Source organism: Ambystoma mexicanum, chromosome 5p (assembly GCF_040938575.1).
Source record: "Ambystoma mexicanum isolate Mex_15411 chromosome 5p, UKY_AmexF1_1, whole genome shotgun sequence".
In the NCBI taxonomy this organism is placed as follows: domain Eukaryota; kingdom Metazoa; phylum Chordata; class Amphibia; order Caudata; family Ambystomatidae; genus Ambystoma; species Ambystoma mexicanum.
In genome coordinates, this window is record NC_090930.1 from 542,833,277 (window position 1) to 542,852,009 (window position 18,733).

An 18,733-nucleotide genomic window follows, 5' to 3' on the forward strand; every position below is an offset into this window, starting at 1 on the left:
AGGATGCTGACAGGCGTGGCAGAAGTCAGGATGCAGGAGCAGACACGGTGAGCGTCCAGCTGCTAGATGCAGAACAACGCGAAGCACGTGTGGCTGTTCGGGTGGGGTTTAAATAGCCTTGGAAGAAGTTCCAGGTATGTATCCTTCCTCCAATCAGGTATGTATCCTTCCCCGACCACGCCCGGATGGTAAATTAGTCCCACAGGTAAAGTAGTTCCTTTCAGGCCACAAGAAGGCCGGGATCCTGCAGCATGGTCTGCATCAGGTAAGTGCACCCAAGCACTTCCATAATGAGCCTGGCGCCTATGGCGCCAGGTCTGATGTCTTCTATGAGCCTGGCGCCATAGGCGCCAGGACACTTTCCAAAGGGCTCCTATATGGGGTTGCTGGGTCCTTCCTTGGGGACTGGATGTCCGCTTTCGGGGGCACAGGGCTTGAACCGGCTCCCCGGGACCGGGCATCATGACAGATTTCCTCTTCCCCGAACCAGAGCGTTGGCTCGTGGTTGATGGTGCTGGGGAAGGCGCGCCCTGCCTGGCGGCCGAAGAGCTTGACCATTCAGCGCTCCCGGTGCCCGCAGACTCGCGGTGCTTAGCCTTATGTTGGGCCCCGGTCGCCGGTGCGCCCTCACAGGACTTAAGACTGCTTGGACCTTTTCTTCTTCTCACCTGCTGGGCCCTTCTCCAGCCAGCTGGCGAGGCGGGTACGATGATCCCTCATGGTCCGTTCCAATAGGTTCTTGCAGAACGCACAGTCCTTCTCCACGTGCGTCTTGTCCTCTTGAAGGCAGTAGAGACATCTCGAATGCTCGTCCTCCTTGAAAACATTCTGTAACCCGCATCCAGGGCAGTTCCTGAACAGCTTTGATCCGGGCATCGAGCTTCCCTTGTCCTGGCCCATGTCCATGGTAGGCCTCAGCGAAAAGTTCACCCTTGAGGGGCGTAGAAAATTCCAAAACGGGTGCCTGTTGATCGGAAGTAGAACGGTGGAGCTTGAGGCTCGAGTTAACCGAAAAATGAGAAAATCTCTTTGAAAAAAGCGTGAAAACGCAGTAAAAGCTCAAGAGCTATAGCACGAGGACTCCCAACACTTGAACGTGCGGTAAAAATCTGAGGATGGCTGCCAGGGGAGGGGCTTAGGGAGAGGGCAGTCATTGGCTGGGGGCAGTATGACCCAGAGATCAGTGATTGGTTACTACTAAGAAAGATCAGAAACGAAACTGATACTGATTTTTTCTTTACCGAGGATTCCAAGCCTGACGACGGGGAATATTCATGAGCATGTGAATCCATGTCAGACCCCATGCTGGAGAACTAATATTCGTTTCATCAACTTATGTCTTTTTGCTCCTACTTCAAGGGAGCTCAACTGCTTAGTAATCAGCATTGTAGTATAATTTTTGTGTGATATTGGTGGTCTCATTTAGTGAATGCTTTATAAATGATTGTGTAATAAATTAATAATCGTTTTACCAAGAAACCTTGAGTTTAAGTGTCTCTCTGAATACTTGTCATTTTAGAGCTTTGTGTAACACCCTTACAAGCTCACATTCCCTCTTGAGATAAGCCTGGCTGCACAGGTCGCTACCAAAAACTGTGTGGTACAGACTTATACCAAAGGTTGGTTTTGCTTACACCTGTAGTCCTAGTGGTGTGAAGTGGTCCCAGAGGGTACTGCATACAAACTTTGGCTAACAGTAGGCCACGTACCTGGTGAGACCAGTCCCACCTGGACACACTCTACCTGCTACCCAAACGGGGATGGGGTCGGACGAGCGGCCATCTTGCCTGGCGCGGCGGCTATTTTGTTACGCTGCATGCCACGTGCCTGCGTCGTGGTGACTGGCTCGTTGGACGTGGCATCCTCCTGAACTCTTGGCGGTGGAGCTTGAGGCCTACCCTGCACCTCAGGACGAGGTCTGGTAGGCGTGGTGCCCTCAGCTGAGTCGCTGGTAGTGCTGCGTACAGGCGTCCCCTCAGACATTTGTCTGGGAGTAGGGCGTAGCCCCTCGGGTGGACATCCGGTAAAAGAACCTTGCAGTCCCTCAGCACCATCTCCGGAAAGGATCTAGCGACCCCGCGGCCCGACAGCAGGTAGCTGAATGAGCCTCGGTACCTGTGTTAGAGTGCAAACCTGAACGGTCCCTCCCAGTCGGACGTTTCCTAGGAAAGGAGTTGCCCTTGCGGGGTGCGATGGAAAAATAGGCCTTACCTTGGGCCTTCACTTGTGTCTGACGAAGTTCTTCAAGTCCTCTGAAGGCAACTTCTCGAAGAGTTCCCTCCATCAGGCTAACCGGTTCTGGACAGCTCTGGTGTAAGCGGGTTGCACGCGGTACAACCTTCCCAGCTATCGTTGGGGCCAAGGAAGAGCCCCTCGCAAGCTGGACACCTGCTGAAGCCCAAGCACATCGACATGCACCGGGGAAGAGCATGGCGGCAGAGGACCGAGTACCTGATTAAAGATTAGAAGACAAAAAAAAACAGTTTCCGGGGAAGAGCGCGTGGAATTACAAGGTTGAAGCCAAATCCAAGCGCTGGTGAAAATGGTCCATTCCAGTCAAAGTGTAAAAGAGGACTGAGGAGTGGTGCCAGTGGGCGGAGTCAGGGGAGTGTATGTTCCAAGGGGCGGGCCCCCACGCGCCTCTAAATTTAAAGGGGAAGAAAAATGTTTACGGTGAAAAAGGTTCCATCTCCCGTCCCTAGTGAGGGACGGCCATACAGTATGGCGGAATGGGGACAGGACGTAGGAGTATCTTGACTTTCATTCTGCGATATTTGTCAGTGTCAAATAAAGTTAAAGCATGAGGGGTATAATAAAAAATGGCACTGCCTGACCCCAGAATCTAATCTATAAAACTCCTACTTCAAGGTTGTCCTTAAGAGTCAATTAATTAAACTGAACACCAGTTAATTATAACGCTGTAAAAAAATTACCAGTCACTGGGGATAGGAAGATTCCAATGCTGAAAACATCCAGTCAACAAATGCATTTTTAAAGAAATTATGTGATATTCCAATTAAAATAACTAACAAGCCAATGTCAACAAGAGGGCAACTAACAAAACCTGCAAAGCTGGAAAAAACGATTTAGCCTAGTGCGATTGTTAAATTGAAAAAGAAACATGGAAGAACTCACCTTCCTCTTGTAAAGCTTGCTAGCGGCTACATCATCTTCCTTCGTTTTGCATTTTTGTTTCTTCTGTGCCCCTTTAACTGGAAGTTCCTCCATTTGGCGCTTAGACTTGGACTTAATTCCAACCTCCTTAATCTCTTTTTTAATTCTTGCCTTAACTTTGACATTTGGCATTCCCCCCATATTATTAATCGTGGTCCACTCTGCTCTGCTGCATGAAGTGGAGGAACCGTATGCCTCATCTCCATCAGTTTTTTCAATTTTGACTTTCGTCAAATCGACTTCATGCACACAATGCCCAGATTCCAAATCTGGCCCTTTCCTGCTGCTGTGCCGGGACAGCTTTACACCTGCATCTTTTTTAATGTGGTCTTGGTTTAGCGTAGGTTCATCATTAATATTTTTTAATCTTTGAGGATTTGCCATGGGCTGATCGTGTGATAAATACGAGGCCAACACCCTGTTTTTAGGTTTACTGTCTCCAGATTTCCGAATGCAGCTCATTTTGAAGCCCTCAGCCTGGGCAATTTTCTTCGTACTTTGTTCATCTTGTTCTTGGATGCAGCCCTGTTCTTTAGAGGTTTTATTAATCCCAGAATGTGCACTCTTGCTCTTTATGTTATCCACTTTAATGGAGTCTACATCTGGGTAACTAGACTGAATAAACTTGCGGTGGCTATCAGTTCGCAGTTTAGAGATCAGGATGGCTTGGCTCACTGGATTTGCGTGCAGAGCTTCGCAGACCCCACTTTTCTCCGGCGATTCACAGTTCAATGAAGTTGGCCTGATTGTCCTCAACTGCCCTTGCAAATTGTTTTCACCAACAGTTCTGTGAGGTGATGCAGACATCTCTGAAGGTTGTGTGCTGGGTAAAGGAGTGTAGTCGCCCACAGATGAAGAAATTGTAGGTGGAGCACATGGATTTTGGAGTAGCTGCCCACTAAGGGAGACACTAGTTGAAAGGGAGATTGGATATGTGGGCCTGCCAACTGGTAACATATGAGGACTGGAGGGCTTTCCCTTCACTGAGCACCTCGAGTGCACAGTTGCTTGTACGGGTGTATTCCACAAAGATGTTTCTGTTGCTGGACATACAGAGGTCAAAGGAGGGATTTCTTCAAAGATGAATGGTCGCTCTCTGATTTGCCCTTCAACACTGGTCTGGCTGCTTTTGTTTGCACAGGGGGTGGGATTCTTTTGTTCACCTTGGTCAATGATGGAGATAGATTCCTGTTTGGCCAAATGTCTTGAATCACTATTCATTTCCAGGCTGGCATCTTTTCTCATTAGTAGAGAGGCAGGTACAGGATTAGCCACCCCCACATAGGTCCCAGGCATGGGGCAGAGTAGGGAAGCAGAGCGTTTTACCCAAGAGGCTGTGGAGGCCAAGACCTGGGGAGACCGAGTTTCACCATTTGTCATATAATCTGGAAAAATAACAAATGGTGCTGGAGCACCAAGACTTGGTGTACCAGAGCTGCTAGTGTAACTGCTCGGTATTGGTCGACGGTTGCTATAATCCGACTTGGACAGTACAGTAGAGAAAACAGCCTTTCCACTTGTGTGGACTGGCGTTAACACTGGCATTGGAGGGGTTTTGCGCTGGTTTGGTGGGGTATGTTTTTGGCGGTTGGACTTCGACGAAAGGTCAAGAGGCATTTCATTGCAGTCCTGAGGAGAAACCATCTCACGTTCGAGCTGTGGAGGGGACTTCAACGGGGAAAAGGAATCAGAAGCTCCATCTGCATTCTGTTCGGAGTGGCTGGGTGCCCTACTGAAGGTACTGATGCTTAGCAAGTGAATAGAACTTTCACAGGTAGCTGGAAGGGATGGATGGGACAAAGGACACTGCTTGTTTGGAAGTGCTGTAGAAGTTGAATCTGCATAGAAAGGAGGATTGTCTGTGGTGGGTGTGACACTGTTAGCAATACTGGGTGATAGGGGGGGTTTAGTACCCATTACATTACTAATTTCCAAAGAGCCCAATTTGGGATCAGAAGTCAGAGATCTTCCACCTGTAGAGGCATAGGGATAGGAGTGCAATTCTGTGGGTACCATCATGCCTGGAAGGCATTGCTCCGGAAGGTATGATGACAATATAGGTAGAGTGACAGATGATGCAACCCCTAAAGTGCTTGGAAGCGTGGCAACACTAAGACTCTGGCCACAGCTTGAGGGTGGTATGTATACCAGCGGCTGAGTCTGTGTTAAAACTGTTCCAGATTGAAAAGGTAGAGGCAGTTTCTGTACAGCAGGAATTTGAGAAGTGGAGAAACAGATTCTGCTCACAAAAGGCGTAAGGTTGCTGAAGCCAGATGACACAACTGGATGAATGCCCATCAGTGGCTGTCCCGTCAACTGTATTCCTGAATTTAGGGGGGTCTTAGGTTTTGTAGAGTGCTCAGCTTCTGCAGACTGGAGACTTCCAGGAAAAGCCTCTGGTTGTTTCTCTATAGGTAGAGCTGGTGCCCTAATGGATTCCAACCGTGCTGTCCGTGTGCTCTCCAGAACGGGAGCTCCTGATAATGTAAAATCAAGCATAATTAAATCGTCCTCACTCTTTAAGGGCAACTCTTTATTAATGGATTCTGGGGAAATCAACTTCCCTGTAGAATCAAGTTTTCGATGATAATCTGGTGGATTTTCCAGTTTTGTGTTCCCAGTTTTCGCTTCCACATCACTTTCTTCATCGACCATTTGGGCATCCCTGCAGTTATCTGATGTGAGCGCCACCTAAAAGAAGACAGGAAAGACTCTGTTCATTCATGCAGTAGCGAGAATATGTAGGAAATTCACTATGTTAGGAGGATAAACATCAGTTTATGCAAGCTTGTTTTTTTAACTTCGCTATCAGCATCTTCAACGATAAAGAATAGCAAAAGTAACTGGGTATACAAAGTTGATCCACATATAATTTCTAAATTCATCTTATTCTCATTATGAGAAACCATAACAAATGTACACCAACCCTAATCATTCCACCAAATCCCATCCCCTATTAAGAGATTCAAAAGTCAGAAATGCAGACCGAAACAGAGCACTGGAATAGGCTTGGTTCAATCAATTAACTTCTGCAAATTTTGTTGAACTTCTGTTCATAAATTATAGGGAATTCCTTTCAAAGACAACTTGGTAAGGTCTGTCGCCTGTTACACAGTCCTTGGGAAACTCTAAGGGGAGTCATTTTAAACTAAATGCATGCAGGGAACCACCAAAACTTGCACCTACATGTTGCTGGGCCCATCCTTCAATTTTCAACTCTCACAAAGCAGAGTATAATCGCGAAGAGTAAATGAAGGCAAAATCCCATTTACTCTTCACCTTTATTCAGTTTTGTGAGAAATAAAACACTGCCTGTAAATTACACTTGCAGGCAGCATTTTATAATGGATTCCTAGGGAATCCACATTCTATACATCAGGTATAACCGCAAGATGTATTCCATAGGAAAATCTCCTGCAGGCATAAAACCAAGTGCTCTTCCAAGACAGAGGAGGAAAGCAAAGCTCAGACACTAACTCCACTTTGCTGCCCTCCTATACCTTTGACAGGCGCAAAAATGAGATGGAGTGCAAAAATAAAGCATAAAGACGCTTTTATTTTGCGCTCCACTCATTGCAAAATGACCCCTTAGAGCCTTTGTGACTGACAGTCTAGTAAGTTTATTCCAAAGTGCTGAAGTCAATAGGATATTGAATAAAACCATTACATAGTAAACATTCAGGTCAGTGTTCATATTGAAATATTTATTGACAGTAAGTTGACCCAGAAGACGCTTTCACCTTTCTTTTTTTTAACTTTGGTTTTATTGGCATTTTCTTAATAATACAAACAGGGTCAGTACCGATTCGAAAAGCGTACAAACAGCTGACCCACTAATCCCTATCCCCCACTCCTTCCCCTCCCCTTTACCAACCCCGGCCCACCCCCTAACCCTACGCAAGAACCTAAAAATCCTTAGATTATGGGAGACATTAAATGTTTTCTTCTTGACCTGTAGTCAGGAGATGATGTGAGTGGTGACCATTTCTGCCGGCTGAGTTGAGGTCGCCGTTTCCCAGGTCATGAGCACTTGGTTTATTTCTAGCCCGACCTCTGACCCCTCCCTCCTTCACTCGAACCGGGCATCGATCTGGAGTCAGTGAACGTCCCATCCCCAGATCTGTTGCACACCATACCAATTCGCTAGGAAAGAGCCAGAGTCATTGTTCACCATTGCAGTCAGTTTGTCCATCAAAAACATGTTCTTTACTTTTTTCAACCAGTCCTCCTTGGAGGGAGTCTCCAGGCTTTTCCACCTCTGTGCCAGGGCTACCCTTCCTGCTCTCAACATCGTTTCCACCATCCTCGGGTATCTATATGTTTCCGTTTCCTCCGGGGGGTGGCCCAGCAGCATAGTCAGTGGGTTCAGAGGGAGAGGCTAGTCCGATACCTCTGCAATCCAGGCCCGCACCCTCCCCCAGAAGTCCTGGACCTTTGGGCACTGCCATCACATATGTCTCCTGGTGCCCTCCTGACCGCATCCTCTCGGACATCCTGGTGACACCACTGGGAACATTTTTGACAATTTCACTGGGTCCCTATGCCACCCCAGAAGAATCTTAAAATTGTGTTCCATGTCCGATGTGAATAAGTTTCCGTGGAAGGCGATTTTAAAAATTCTAGACCAGGCATCCTCTGAAATGACCTCCCCTGCCAGGTCGTTCCAGAATGAGCGAAAGCTCCTCCTCCCCGGAAGGTTGATAGTGTTCAAAATTTTGTACATTTTGGATACAGCCCCTTCTCTTGAAGTTGCCGTGTCCAAGAGCTTCTTAAAGGGGGTCAACTGCCTCCTCAAATTTTATCCCCATGACTGGTCGCAGAGTATGCCCTTGAGACGAAGATATTCAAAGATGGAAAGGGACCCCCCCCTCCGAGATCGTCTCTCAATTCCTCATTCTCTAAAAACTCGCCCTGTCTGAACAACTGTCCGGTCCATTCCATTCCCATGTCAGACCAGTTCTGGGAGTCCCGGAATCCCTCGTTTCCCAGGTCTAGAGGGCGGCCCCAGTGAGAGGACAGCGGGGACGGCCATGAAGTGAGATAGGCAGTCTGTGGGCCCTCTTTCCAAATTTCCCAAAGAACTCCCAGTGTCGGATGGGTTCTCAACTTTGTCTGGATTGACTTGCGCGGGGCCCACAGGAGGTCCCGAACCTTTAGGGGGTGTGTGTCCATAGCCTCTAAGTAGTAATAGGTCCTCAACCCTTCTTTCATGTGTTCCAAGGGGACGCGCAGCTGGGCGGAGCGGAAATAAAGATGAAAATCCGGTAACCCAAACCCTCCCTCGGTAGAGTCAGGATCGCCCTCCCAGTTCTCAGGGTTTTTCCTTGCCATATGAAGTCTCGTACTGCGGTCTGTAGATCCCTAAAGGACTGATCGGGGACGCTGGTTGGCAGTGCTGTAAAGAGGTACAAAAGCCTTGGCAGGACATTCATCTTGACTGCCGTCATCTGGCCATACCAAGACAGAATCATCTTGCCCCATCTCCTCAAATCAGATGTAATCTCTGTCAATATGGGGTCATAATTGGTGGTGGCGAGTTTGGACAAGTCTCTAGTGAGCAGGACACCCAGGTATCGTATGGAGGCCCTGCCCACCTCTATCCCATGGAACCTATCCAGGGGGTCCAGCCCTCGGTCTCGAGCTCTCATTGGGAGTAGAACCGATTTTGTCGTGTTAATTTCCAGCCCCGAAAAGGACCCGAACGCATCCACCAAGGAAAAGAAGGGGGAAAGGAGGAGCCAGGGTCAACCATGTAGGCCAGGATGCCGTCTGCAAACAGGGAAAGCTTGAATTCTATCTCACCTCTTCTAATCCCCCTGATATCCGGGTGCGCTCTGGCCGCTATGGCTAGGGGTTCCATCGTTAAAACGTATATCAATGGGGAGAGTGGGCAGCCCTGCCTCGTTCCTCGTGAGAGGGGAAAGGACTCTGACAACCTCCCGTTCACTTGGACCCTTGCTTTGGAGGATCTATAAAGTGTGGCAATCCAGTTCCTAATGTGTGACCCAAAGCCCATTTCTTGGAGGAGGAGTTCCATGCATCTCCATTCGACCCTGTCGAAGGCCTTTTCTGAGTCTACGGCGAGAACACATGCTTCAAGGTCCGATTCATGGGCGTAATGAATTAGGTCTATCGTTTTGCGGATGTTGTCTGACCCCTGCCGTCCTCTTATCAAACCCACCTGGTCCCCATGTACCAGCTTCGGCATAATCCCTTCCATCCGCCTCCCCACTACCTTGGCCAGGATCTTCACGTCTATGTTTAATAGTGATATTGGGCGGTATGAGGAACATTCTGTGGGGTCCTTACCCCCCCTTGGGCAACACAGCTATTATGGCCCCCATCATGGATTCAGGGAGAATCCCCCCTCCAACAGAGTTGAAAACCCGTGCCCGGTATGGTGGCCATAGTGGAGCGGAACCTTTTGTAGAAATACACTGTGTAGCCATCCTCCCTGGGGGAAGATCCCACCTTCATCCCACCAATCACTTTTTCTATCTCACCCTCGGTAACCGGCCCCTCTAGCCCCTCCGACATCTCTCTCGTTAAGGCTGGGACCTGGATGGAGATCAGGAAGTCCTCTATCTGGGCATCGCCCCCATTACATTCTGATGTGTACAATTTTGCATATTGGCGGAAGGCCTCTCCTATGTGGGGAGTATCATAACCCAATGACCCCTGAGCATCCCTCACCGCATTGACCATTCTACTATTCTGGACCTCCCTCAGCTTCCAGGGCAGGATCCTATCCGCTTTGTCCCCCTTGTCATAATATCTTTGACCATCTGGAGGCTCCTCTCTGTTCTGAATAGGAGGAGGTCCTTCAGCTGGAGCCTGCAGTCCTCCAGGGCGGCCACCCGGTCGCGCCCGAGAGGCTGATCCGGGGGGGCCTCCAGGTTGGAGGTGGGCTATTTTGTCTCTCAGGGTCTTCTCACAGGCCTCCCTTTCCCTTTTTTTGTGGGTGCCTATTTTAATGAGAACTCCTCGTAGGGTTGCCTCTCCATTATTGTTAAGCTCAAAGAATTCCGTTATGGCTTCTAACACTTCCTGGGCATGGACCACGTCCTTTAATAGGGCATCGTTACATTTCCCCCGTCCCCTGCGGTCTTTGCGCCATTCCTCTGCAATCGTAACACGGACCAAATCGTGGTCCGACCAGGGGACCGGGTCTACCCTATAGCCAGAGGTGTATGGGCAGAGGGTCTCATCTACCAGGACGTAATCAATTCGGGAGTACGAGGAGTGGATGTAAGTAAGTAAGCGCAGGACTATCCGTCCCGGGGGATGGTTTTGTATCCACCAAGCCCAGCTCGGAGTTAACCCGCTGAAAATGTCGTGCCATGGCTTCATCGGCGGGCCTACTGGTGTGGGGGCCTACACACTTTCTATCAGTGGATGGGTCCAGGACCATGTTAAAGACTCCCCCAACCACTGTGCCCTGCACAAAAAGTTTGAGCTTGTCCCTCACTTCCTCCCAGAACTGCGCTTGTCCCTCGTTCTGGCAGTAGACTACCGCAAAGGTCAGGGGGGTGCCCTGCAACAAGCCCTTTACCAACAGATAGCGGCCCTCTGGGTCCTTCAATGTGGCCTCCCTCTCGAAGCCTATGTCCCTTGATAATAAAATGGCCACTCCCCTTTTCTTGGTCCTGTGGGATGTGCACAGCATCTCTCCAATCCCTCCCCCCCTCATTTTGGGTTCTTTCCCCCGTGCCCAGTGTGTCTCTTGCAAGAAGAGTAGGTCTAATTTTGCCCTTCTAAACTCTCTACAAACCCGAGATCTCTTAGTGGGGGTATTCAGGCCCCGCACATTCAAGGTACCCTTGCCCAGGGCAGGCAGACTATCAGCCATAATCTAAATGAACCTCCCTTATGGTCGACCTCCTCATGTCATTGCTCCCTTCACGCTCTTTTCGTCTCACATCCTGATTTCTTTGGTTCCCCCTTCCTCCCTCCTGGGGGGCCCTTAAACTAGCCCCCAACTGAACTCTAATACCCATCCCTAAAAGAACAACCCCCACCAACTTGTAGCCCCCCTTCCCGGCGTCCAGCCAGTTAGTTCCGCCATTGCTGGCCTTTGGCCGGACCACCAGCCTGCCCTCCTCGGCTAGGCACTATGTATCATGCTCGTGTCTTTGATCCCCCTTCCCCCCACGGCTTCGTCCCTTCGGTTGACCCCATTATACTTGCTGTTCAAGGGGACTCTGCATTCTGAGAAACCTCAGGAACTTCCTTTTCCGACCCGCTGCGGGTCGGGGCGTCACCGCCGTCAGCCCTCTGAGTCGACGTGTTCGCCTTCCAGTGCGGGCGGCGGGGTGTTAAATTTTTTTAATTTTCTCACACTGGTTTTCTTTCTTCTGGCGCCCGACTGGCCAGGGCCCCCCCCTACCAAGGCCTCCGGACCCACTGGTCCCTTCCAGGGGGCGGGCTCCATCACATTATCACAGATGGCTCCCCTTATGTCTTCTTCTGTGATCAGCATTGTCCGTTGACCCATGTATTCGAAGGCCAGGGAGAAGGGGTACCCCCCACCTGTATAGAACCCCCTTTTCCTTTAGTAACTGCGTTAGGGGACGGCACATCCTGCGCTTGGCCAGGGTGCATGCAGAGAGGTCTTGATAGATGGTAATCTGGGCGCCGTTATATGTCACACCCCTGCTTTCCTTGCTTCCTCAAGCACCTTAGTCTTTTTCGATTAGTAGTGGAACCGGGCCAGGACTGACCGGGGGTTCTCTGCCTTGCCTCCTGCCCTATGGACTCGGTTGAACGTGAGCTCTGTGGTCATCTCTTCTGAGAACAAGAGTGTGATAATGTCTCTCACCACTCGGATTAAGTCTCTCTCCGTTTCACCCTCCGTTTCCGGGATCCCAAAAAATCTAAGGTTATTTCTCCTTTCCCTGTTTTCATAAGTCATCCATCTGTCTAGCCTTTTCCTCGTCCCTCTTCTCCAGGGCTGCAAGCCTCATCTCCATTTGCACCTCCTGGGCTGCCGTTGATGATTGGTTGGTTTCCACCTGCAGGAGTCTGTCCTCAACCTTGTCCACCCTTTTGTCGATCTTTTCGAATTTCTGGCCGATGTCTGACCGCATGTCCCCGATTTCCTGTAGGATGGAGGCGAAGCCCCTCTCCATCGCCATTGTGGAATGCATTGAGGTCTCCGGCTGGGCCATGTCCCCGGCTTCCGTGGGGTCGCTGGCCGCGCCCTCCGTTCCTTTAAAGCGATATGCCTGCAGGGCCGCTTGCCAGTTCATGCGGTCTTCCACTGTGCCCACTGCGGGGACCACTGCGATGCGATCCGTTTGACTTTTGGGAGTCTCCTCGAGGTCCTGGCTTTAGGTCACCAGGCTGAGAGGTGTCCCAGGGGAACCTGCAAGAGGCTGGTGTCTTTCCGTGGGGGGGGGGGGGGTGGGAGCCACATCCTTCTAGATGTTGGAGTTGTTCACACCTGGGATCCTTCTAGATGTTGGAGTTGTTCTTCGGGGCGGGGAGACTGCCTGCGCCGTCCCACTGTCACCGTCTGGGGGGCGCGTTCCGGGGGGTGTCAGGCGGGCACACGCCCTGGGAATGGGCCCAGGGGCCACCAACCTGTAGTGTCCACAATGCGGGTGCAGGCTGCAGCGGTTCTGCGGCCCCGAGAGAGAGAGAGAGAGAGAGAGAGAGAGAGAGAGAGAGAGAGAGAGAGAGAGAGAGAGAGAGAGAGAGAGAGAGAGAGAGAGAGAGAGAGGGGTTGCGTTTCCAGTTCGTTAATGTGCTCTGGGGGTGAGTTTCAGCGCACTGGGGGCGCGTTTCCACGGGAACCTGTGACTTTATTTTTTTAATCTGGGGGGGAGCCGCCCCTCCCCCGCACGCCCTGACCCCACTCCACTTCCACTCCAGGGGGGGGGGGGCAGCAGGGCCCGGATCCTCCTGAATCAGGCCCTGGGTGCTGTTTCCGTGATGGCTTTCCGATAAGCCCGCTGGGGCCCGCCCCACCGGGGATTCGTCACGGCCAGGGGGTTGGGGGAGGACGGCGAATGACTGAATTCCCCACCGGGGCCGCTGTCCCGCAATCTCGTGGGCCCACCACCAAGGCGGGGGGTGGATGGGTGCTGGGGGACCACCTACACTTTTTATTCACCTACTACTATACACTATGAGGATGCTTGTAATCCAGATGCCATAGCAGACTTTTTCCATAGACTACAGTGGGATAATTTCCTGCCGTCCTACCACTGGTAGCATGCCTCACTGTCCTGATTCCTAACCAGGGACAACTGACTGTGGATCTCAGGGATGTGTCTCGACTTGGTTTTCAACTATGGATTTCCCCCAATACCATAATGACCTGAATCATTTGAGGACGGGAAGGATTGCACCAACAGACACCATCCCCACAACCCCCCACCTTTGGAAGAAGTCTTTTTTTATTTTAAAATAGTTTTTATTAATTCATTAAGCAAAAGATAAACATAACAGTAACAGAAGATTACCAAGACTCTGAATGAAATAGATTAATTAACAGTGAAATATATAGAGCCGTAATATATAAAGAACCATTGAGTAGTAAATTAAATATCATAGAGTCCATTTAGACACTGGACGATAATCAGTGAAGATCACATACATTTCCATTATATGTGTATAAAATCACGGGACAAACGGAGGACACAAACAATATACCACAGGACTCTAGGGAGGAGACAGGAGGGAAGGGGGGGAAAGAGGTGCATCGTGAATTCATCAATTAACAAAATACAGAAAATGAGATGCAGCCAGACATAAGTTGACATTGTGCTGACATTGTGATAATCTAAATAATTAATGAAAGGAGCTCATTTCAGGTTGTATGTGGGCAATTTACCCAAATAAGAAGCCATACAATGTTCCATTCTGTGTATATGACCGACGTTATTCCACCAATTTTTGCAGGATATATTTGGAAGTTGTTTCCAATTAGTGGTAACGAGTTTGATGATGATGGCAATAAGAAGATCATATAAAGTGGAGGATGGGGGGATATCATTCCTTTAACTGCAATGCTGTCAAGAAAGACATTAGTAAAAGAAAGTGGAATCTGACCTTTAAAAATGGTAATCATGTAATTCCACACATCCTGCCATAGCCGAAAAACATATGGACAGACTTCATATTTGAATGTAATTTTCCCTCCATGTGGCAACCCCCAAACTTTTTGCTGCTGTTTTACACCCTGATCTAACCTTTGCCAGAGAAGCGCAGCCCTCCGCCGCACTCCTCTGGGCTTTCGCTCAATTCTTATGGGGAAACTGACATGCCCTTAAAACAGTCAGTACTGGGAGACTTTGTTTCCCTTAGTCCTTTTCTCATGCTGCAGCTTTTGTGCAACATGTAACAAGAGTGCAATGTAACTTACCTTACCGCACTCTTGGGTCTCTAGTCATTCCAAAGGCCCTAGGAACTCTCCCTGGACTTATGAACTGTGCAGGTGTGTCACGGACAGGACTGGTGCCAGCTATCGTTTCTTATGTTTTGAACCCTTCCATGTTAACCTTGCCATGTTATCCGCGCTTACCGCGTTTGGCACGAATAGGTGGCCTGGCTCCAAAATGGCCATGCCACGCGGTTCTTTGTCCTGTCCTTTGGCCATCTTGCCCCTTCACCTTCCCCAGGTTGAGCCGACCCGGGTCAGTCCTTATTTGGTCATGCACTTTCCCGCGAAAACCCAACGCTTTTGCAGGCTTCTGCATGCCTTGTGTGTGCCTTCAGGATGTGGGCTGGGATGTCTGTTCCCAATACACATCCTGGATGCCAGAGAGTCTAGAGTGTCCTGAATGCCTGGGACCACTGTGGTCTGTGATTGGTCCACGTATGGAGTGAGTGTTTGTGAGCAGATCTCCCATTGGGTCCTCTCCGTTTTGACGCGAAGGGAACTTTGGATAAGAGGAGGCCGAAAACACCACTACCATGTCAATCTCCTGAGTTCACACTGAACAAGGGATAAGGAGCCAAGTATCCTGCAACAAGAAGCCGAGTTGAGGAACTGCTGGTGACCCGCTGGAAGGTTTGGCACCCTGAGCCCGCTGTCGTCCTGCTAGACCCCTCTGCCTCTGATCGTCCTAGAAGGTCTGCGAAGGCACTTCGACCCATTGGAATAGTGGGACCAACTATTCTCGGCACCTTCATCAAACCCTGCAAGTAAGCCTCTTAGGAAGTGTCCCTGGGCCAACCAGTGGGCTGACCAGCTTACGCGGGACATTTGCTCTGTCACCGCCGCCGTTTCGGGGAAGCCCTCGAAACTTGGCCTACTGCTAGCTCTGTGTCCACGGCCCCCCGCACACCGAATTTTGTACACTTGGTATTCCCAGGTCTGAAGTGAGACGAGTGCGCCCGGACCAGAGTCAACGCGGTTGCGCGTTGCCCTGCTGTGGTAACGACCTGTGCACGTTCGGTTGCGTGTTGCCCCGCTGTGGTAACGACCTGTGCACGTTCGCTGCATTTGTGACCCCCTCGACCCTGAATCCTGCTACCGCGGAACCTCCACTGTGTCAAGGCGTCCTGATTGTTGCATCCGAACCTGCCAGCAAAGTAAACTGAACTGGCAAAGTCTGGGTCTGCCTGCGTCGAGGACCGGTGAGTAGTCCATACCCCAACCGGTGGCCCCTAGCGCAGGAACTCATTTCTTTTCTACCGCTGTTGCGAAATAGCGGATCCATCCCGCACTCTCACCCTGCCTCTGCCCACAAGTGGAGGCCTAGCTTGAGTAGTGGGGACTTGTTCTTCATCACCTCATCCACCTTCCTGAACTGTCAAAGATCATTGAAGAGACCCTAATTTGTCCAGTGGCACAAGCGTGTGCTGGTACTATTGAGCAGAAGGCTCCTCTCTTCGTAGGGCTTGGACTACCTCATAGTTAGGTGTATTTCTGATGTCGAACTGGGTCTAACGATTACTTGCACTGCCCGTTTTCCTCACCATCTTGGTGGTCAACATATTTTGTGCTCCTAACTCCTTAGACCCTGTGGTCTTGTATATATATTGTATTGATTGTGATGTGTTGGTTTACTTTAGTATTATTGCGATTCTTTGCTATGGTCGATGTTACAAAGGCCTTATGTGTCTATATTTTTAATATAACACCTGTCTGGAGTAATTTGTAATTTGTAAGTGTCCTTGCCTTGTGTGCTCATTGAGGTCTTTCAGTCACCCTCACCCCTCTTGAGACTTAGTCTTGACCGCTGCCATAGCTAGCCTGATTGGTCTGGCTTGTCCAGAGGTTACCCTGTTCCAAGAAACTAGGCTGGCCTTCTGAACCTCTGCCCCTCCAGGTCAGAGTTCAGAAATCCATCTCAACAGTCAAAGAGCATATGCCTATATGAACCCAGAGAATTTCCACATGACCAACAATTTTCATCAGTCTGGACTTTAGATTTCGTAATTTTGAGAGGGGTAATGCAGGCTCTATGCATGAAGAATAGAAGGTTTTGGGCGATATTGGCTAAAGTGGAAACTCTCTTAATTCTAGACCATAACAGAGACCATGTATTGTCTTCAAAAGTGGTACCACAGTCATTTTACCAATGCAACTGAACCCTCCATTTTCAACCAAGATGATTCTGCAGTATTCAACAATTTATAAAGTTTGGCAGCTTTGATATCAGGATTGCTGGAGAGCAACTGTAGCTTTGTGGTATGAGGTAATTAAACAGTGTTATGAGCTTGAAGGCCATCAAGGCATGCATTAACCAATTTATTGTAAATGGTCAGATCCAACATGGGCAAAGAGAAGGATCTTATAAGATCTTGAAATTATGTATCAAATATATAGACCAAATCATCCAAAATCATACCATAACATTTGGTAAGCCAGACCTTACGATCAAAGATTCTGCTATGGATAGTGACTAATTTGTTGTACCACAGATAGGGAGAGAGCTCTTGGGAGGAGTATTTGATTGATGGAAAGAGGAAAACTCTTAAAGCAGATATAGATGATTTAATGGGGTCAGAAAGAATGGATACTGTGTGATGGTATATAAAAATAATATCTACAATATCTTGAGGACAAGCCATTTGTTTTTCAAGTGCACACCAGGATGGGAGGTCATTTCAATCTGACAAGGAGTACCAGAGCCTAGTATGCTTCAGTATGAAGGTCTGATGAAATGTTTTAAAGTCTGGGAAATGGACACCTCCTTGTCCAAAGGGGGTTTTGAGTTTGCTAAGAGCAATTATTTTAGATCTTCCTTTTCCCCAAAGCAAATTGAGTAGAATGGAATTAATGGATTTGAAAAAAGTAGTAGGAAGATGAACAGGAAGCATTCTTAGCATCTATAAAATAATGGGGGGGAAGAATCATCTTAATGATGATAAGTCACCCCCACCATGAAAGGTATAGAGGAGACCAGGTGAATTTAAGTTCAGAAAGTCTACGGAGTAAAATATCAGTGTTGACTTTAATAGAGCTAATAGAGGGGGCAAATTGTATACCTAAGTATTTAAAGGAGTATAACGGATTTTATGGCACAGCACACTCCAGCCAGGGACTTCCACTGACCATGTGGCACACAAAACATGCCTTTATTTTATTTGAACTCTGGGTTGTTTTTTGAAAAGGCATTTAACCCGTCTCACATCCACCTTAACAAATACCCTGTGTCACACAATGGACCATGAACCAGGCTGGTGTTTAACAAAGAAATATTTATTTATTTTAAAAATTCAAATGAAAAATCAGAGCGAAACACATTTTAGGGCAGCAATCACCAGTGTGGTGAAACTATAAATGCAAATTCTTAGAATACTGTTAATTCAACTTTCTAACATCCCCCTGCAATACTCCCCCCAAACACCTGCTAACTAAATTCTGTGTGGATGGAAAGTAGTAGCAAGAAGTCAGATGAAGAGAGAAAAATCAGTTCGTAAATTCGACCCACCACTCCACAATGGGAGGTCAAAGAAGAAAATGAAAACCATAAAATTTAGCAAAATAGCATGTTCGGATTGCACTTGTTACTTGTAGATCAGTTTACACTTGTTGTATAATAGATGGAACCGAAATGTGTGTGACGGCAATATAGAGACAAGGAAGCTTGCAGGCTACTGAGCAGGGTACTAAAGCAATAAGAACATGTGAGAAAATCGATTTTGGGAGGAAAACAATGCAAAAAAAATAAAAAGAAAAAACACACGCGGCAGAATTGCAGTTTCTTATTTCACACAGGCGTTAAATTGCCAAACAGTTAAGAAAATGGACTTAGCAGACTAACTCGGAAATCGGTTTTTGGGATGGGAAACAAAGACACAGAACAGATAGGATACTGAGGGGAAGGGATAACTTATGGGATGGTGATATGGGTTTTATTATGGGAAATGCAAGTCAGATTTTTAAAGGAAAGTTAATGATTAGTTCTAGTGAAACTATATTTTAAGGATATAATTAGTAAAAATACTCAACAAAATTGTTACTTTCGAAGTGCAACAATAATGAACATTAATTTTCAATGGGGAATTAATTAATGTATTCCAAACGATACGAGGGACTTACACAGGTAACTGAAGTAAATAAAGAACAGAAATATGCTATCAGATATGGACTTCTACAGAT

At 48.4% G+C, this 18,733-nt stretch overlaps 1 protein-coding gene across 10 annotated transcripts in view; it reads right to left on the minus strand.

The window, feature by feature from the left end:
* Window positions 1-18,733, minus strand: part of BCORL1 (BCL6 corepressor like 1) — a 1,509,155-nt gene that overhangs the window by 1,159,523 nt on the left and 330,899 nt on the right. For all 10 annotated transcript variants that reach the window (XM_069612962.1, XM_069612963.1, XM_069612961.1 and 7 more), the window contains one exon: window positions 3,136-5,865. In XM_069612962.1, coding sequence (XP_069469063.1) covers window positions 3,136-5,865 — 2,730 coding nt within the window. The remainder of the gene's footprint in view (window positions 1-3,135; window positions 5,866-18,733) is intronic.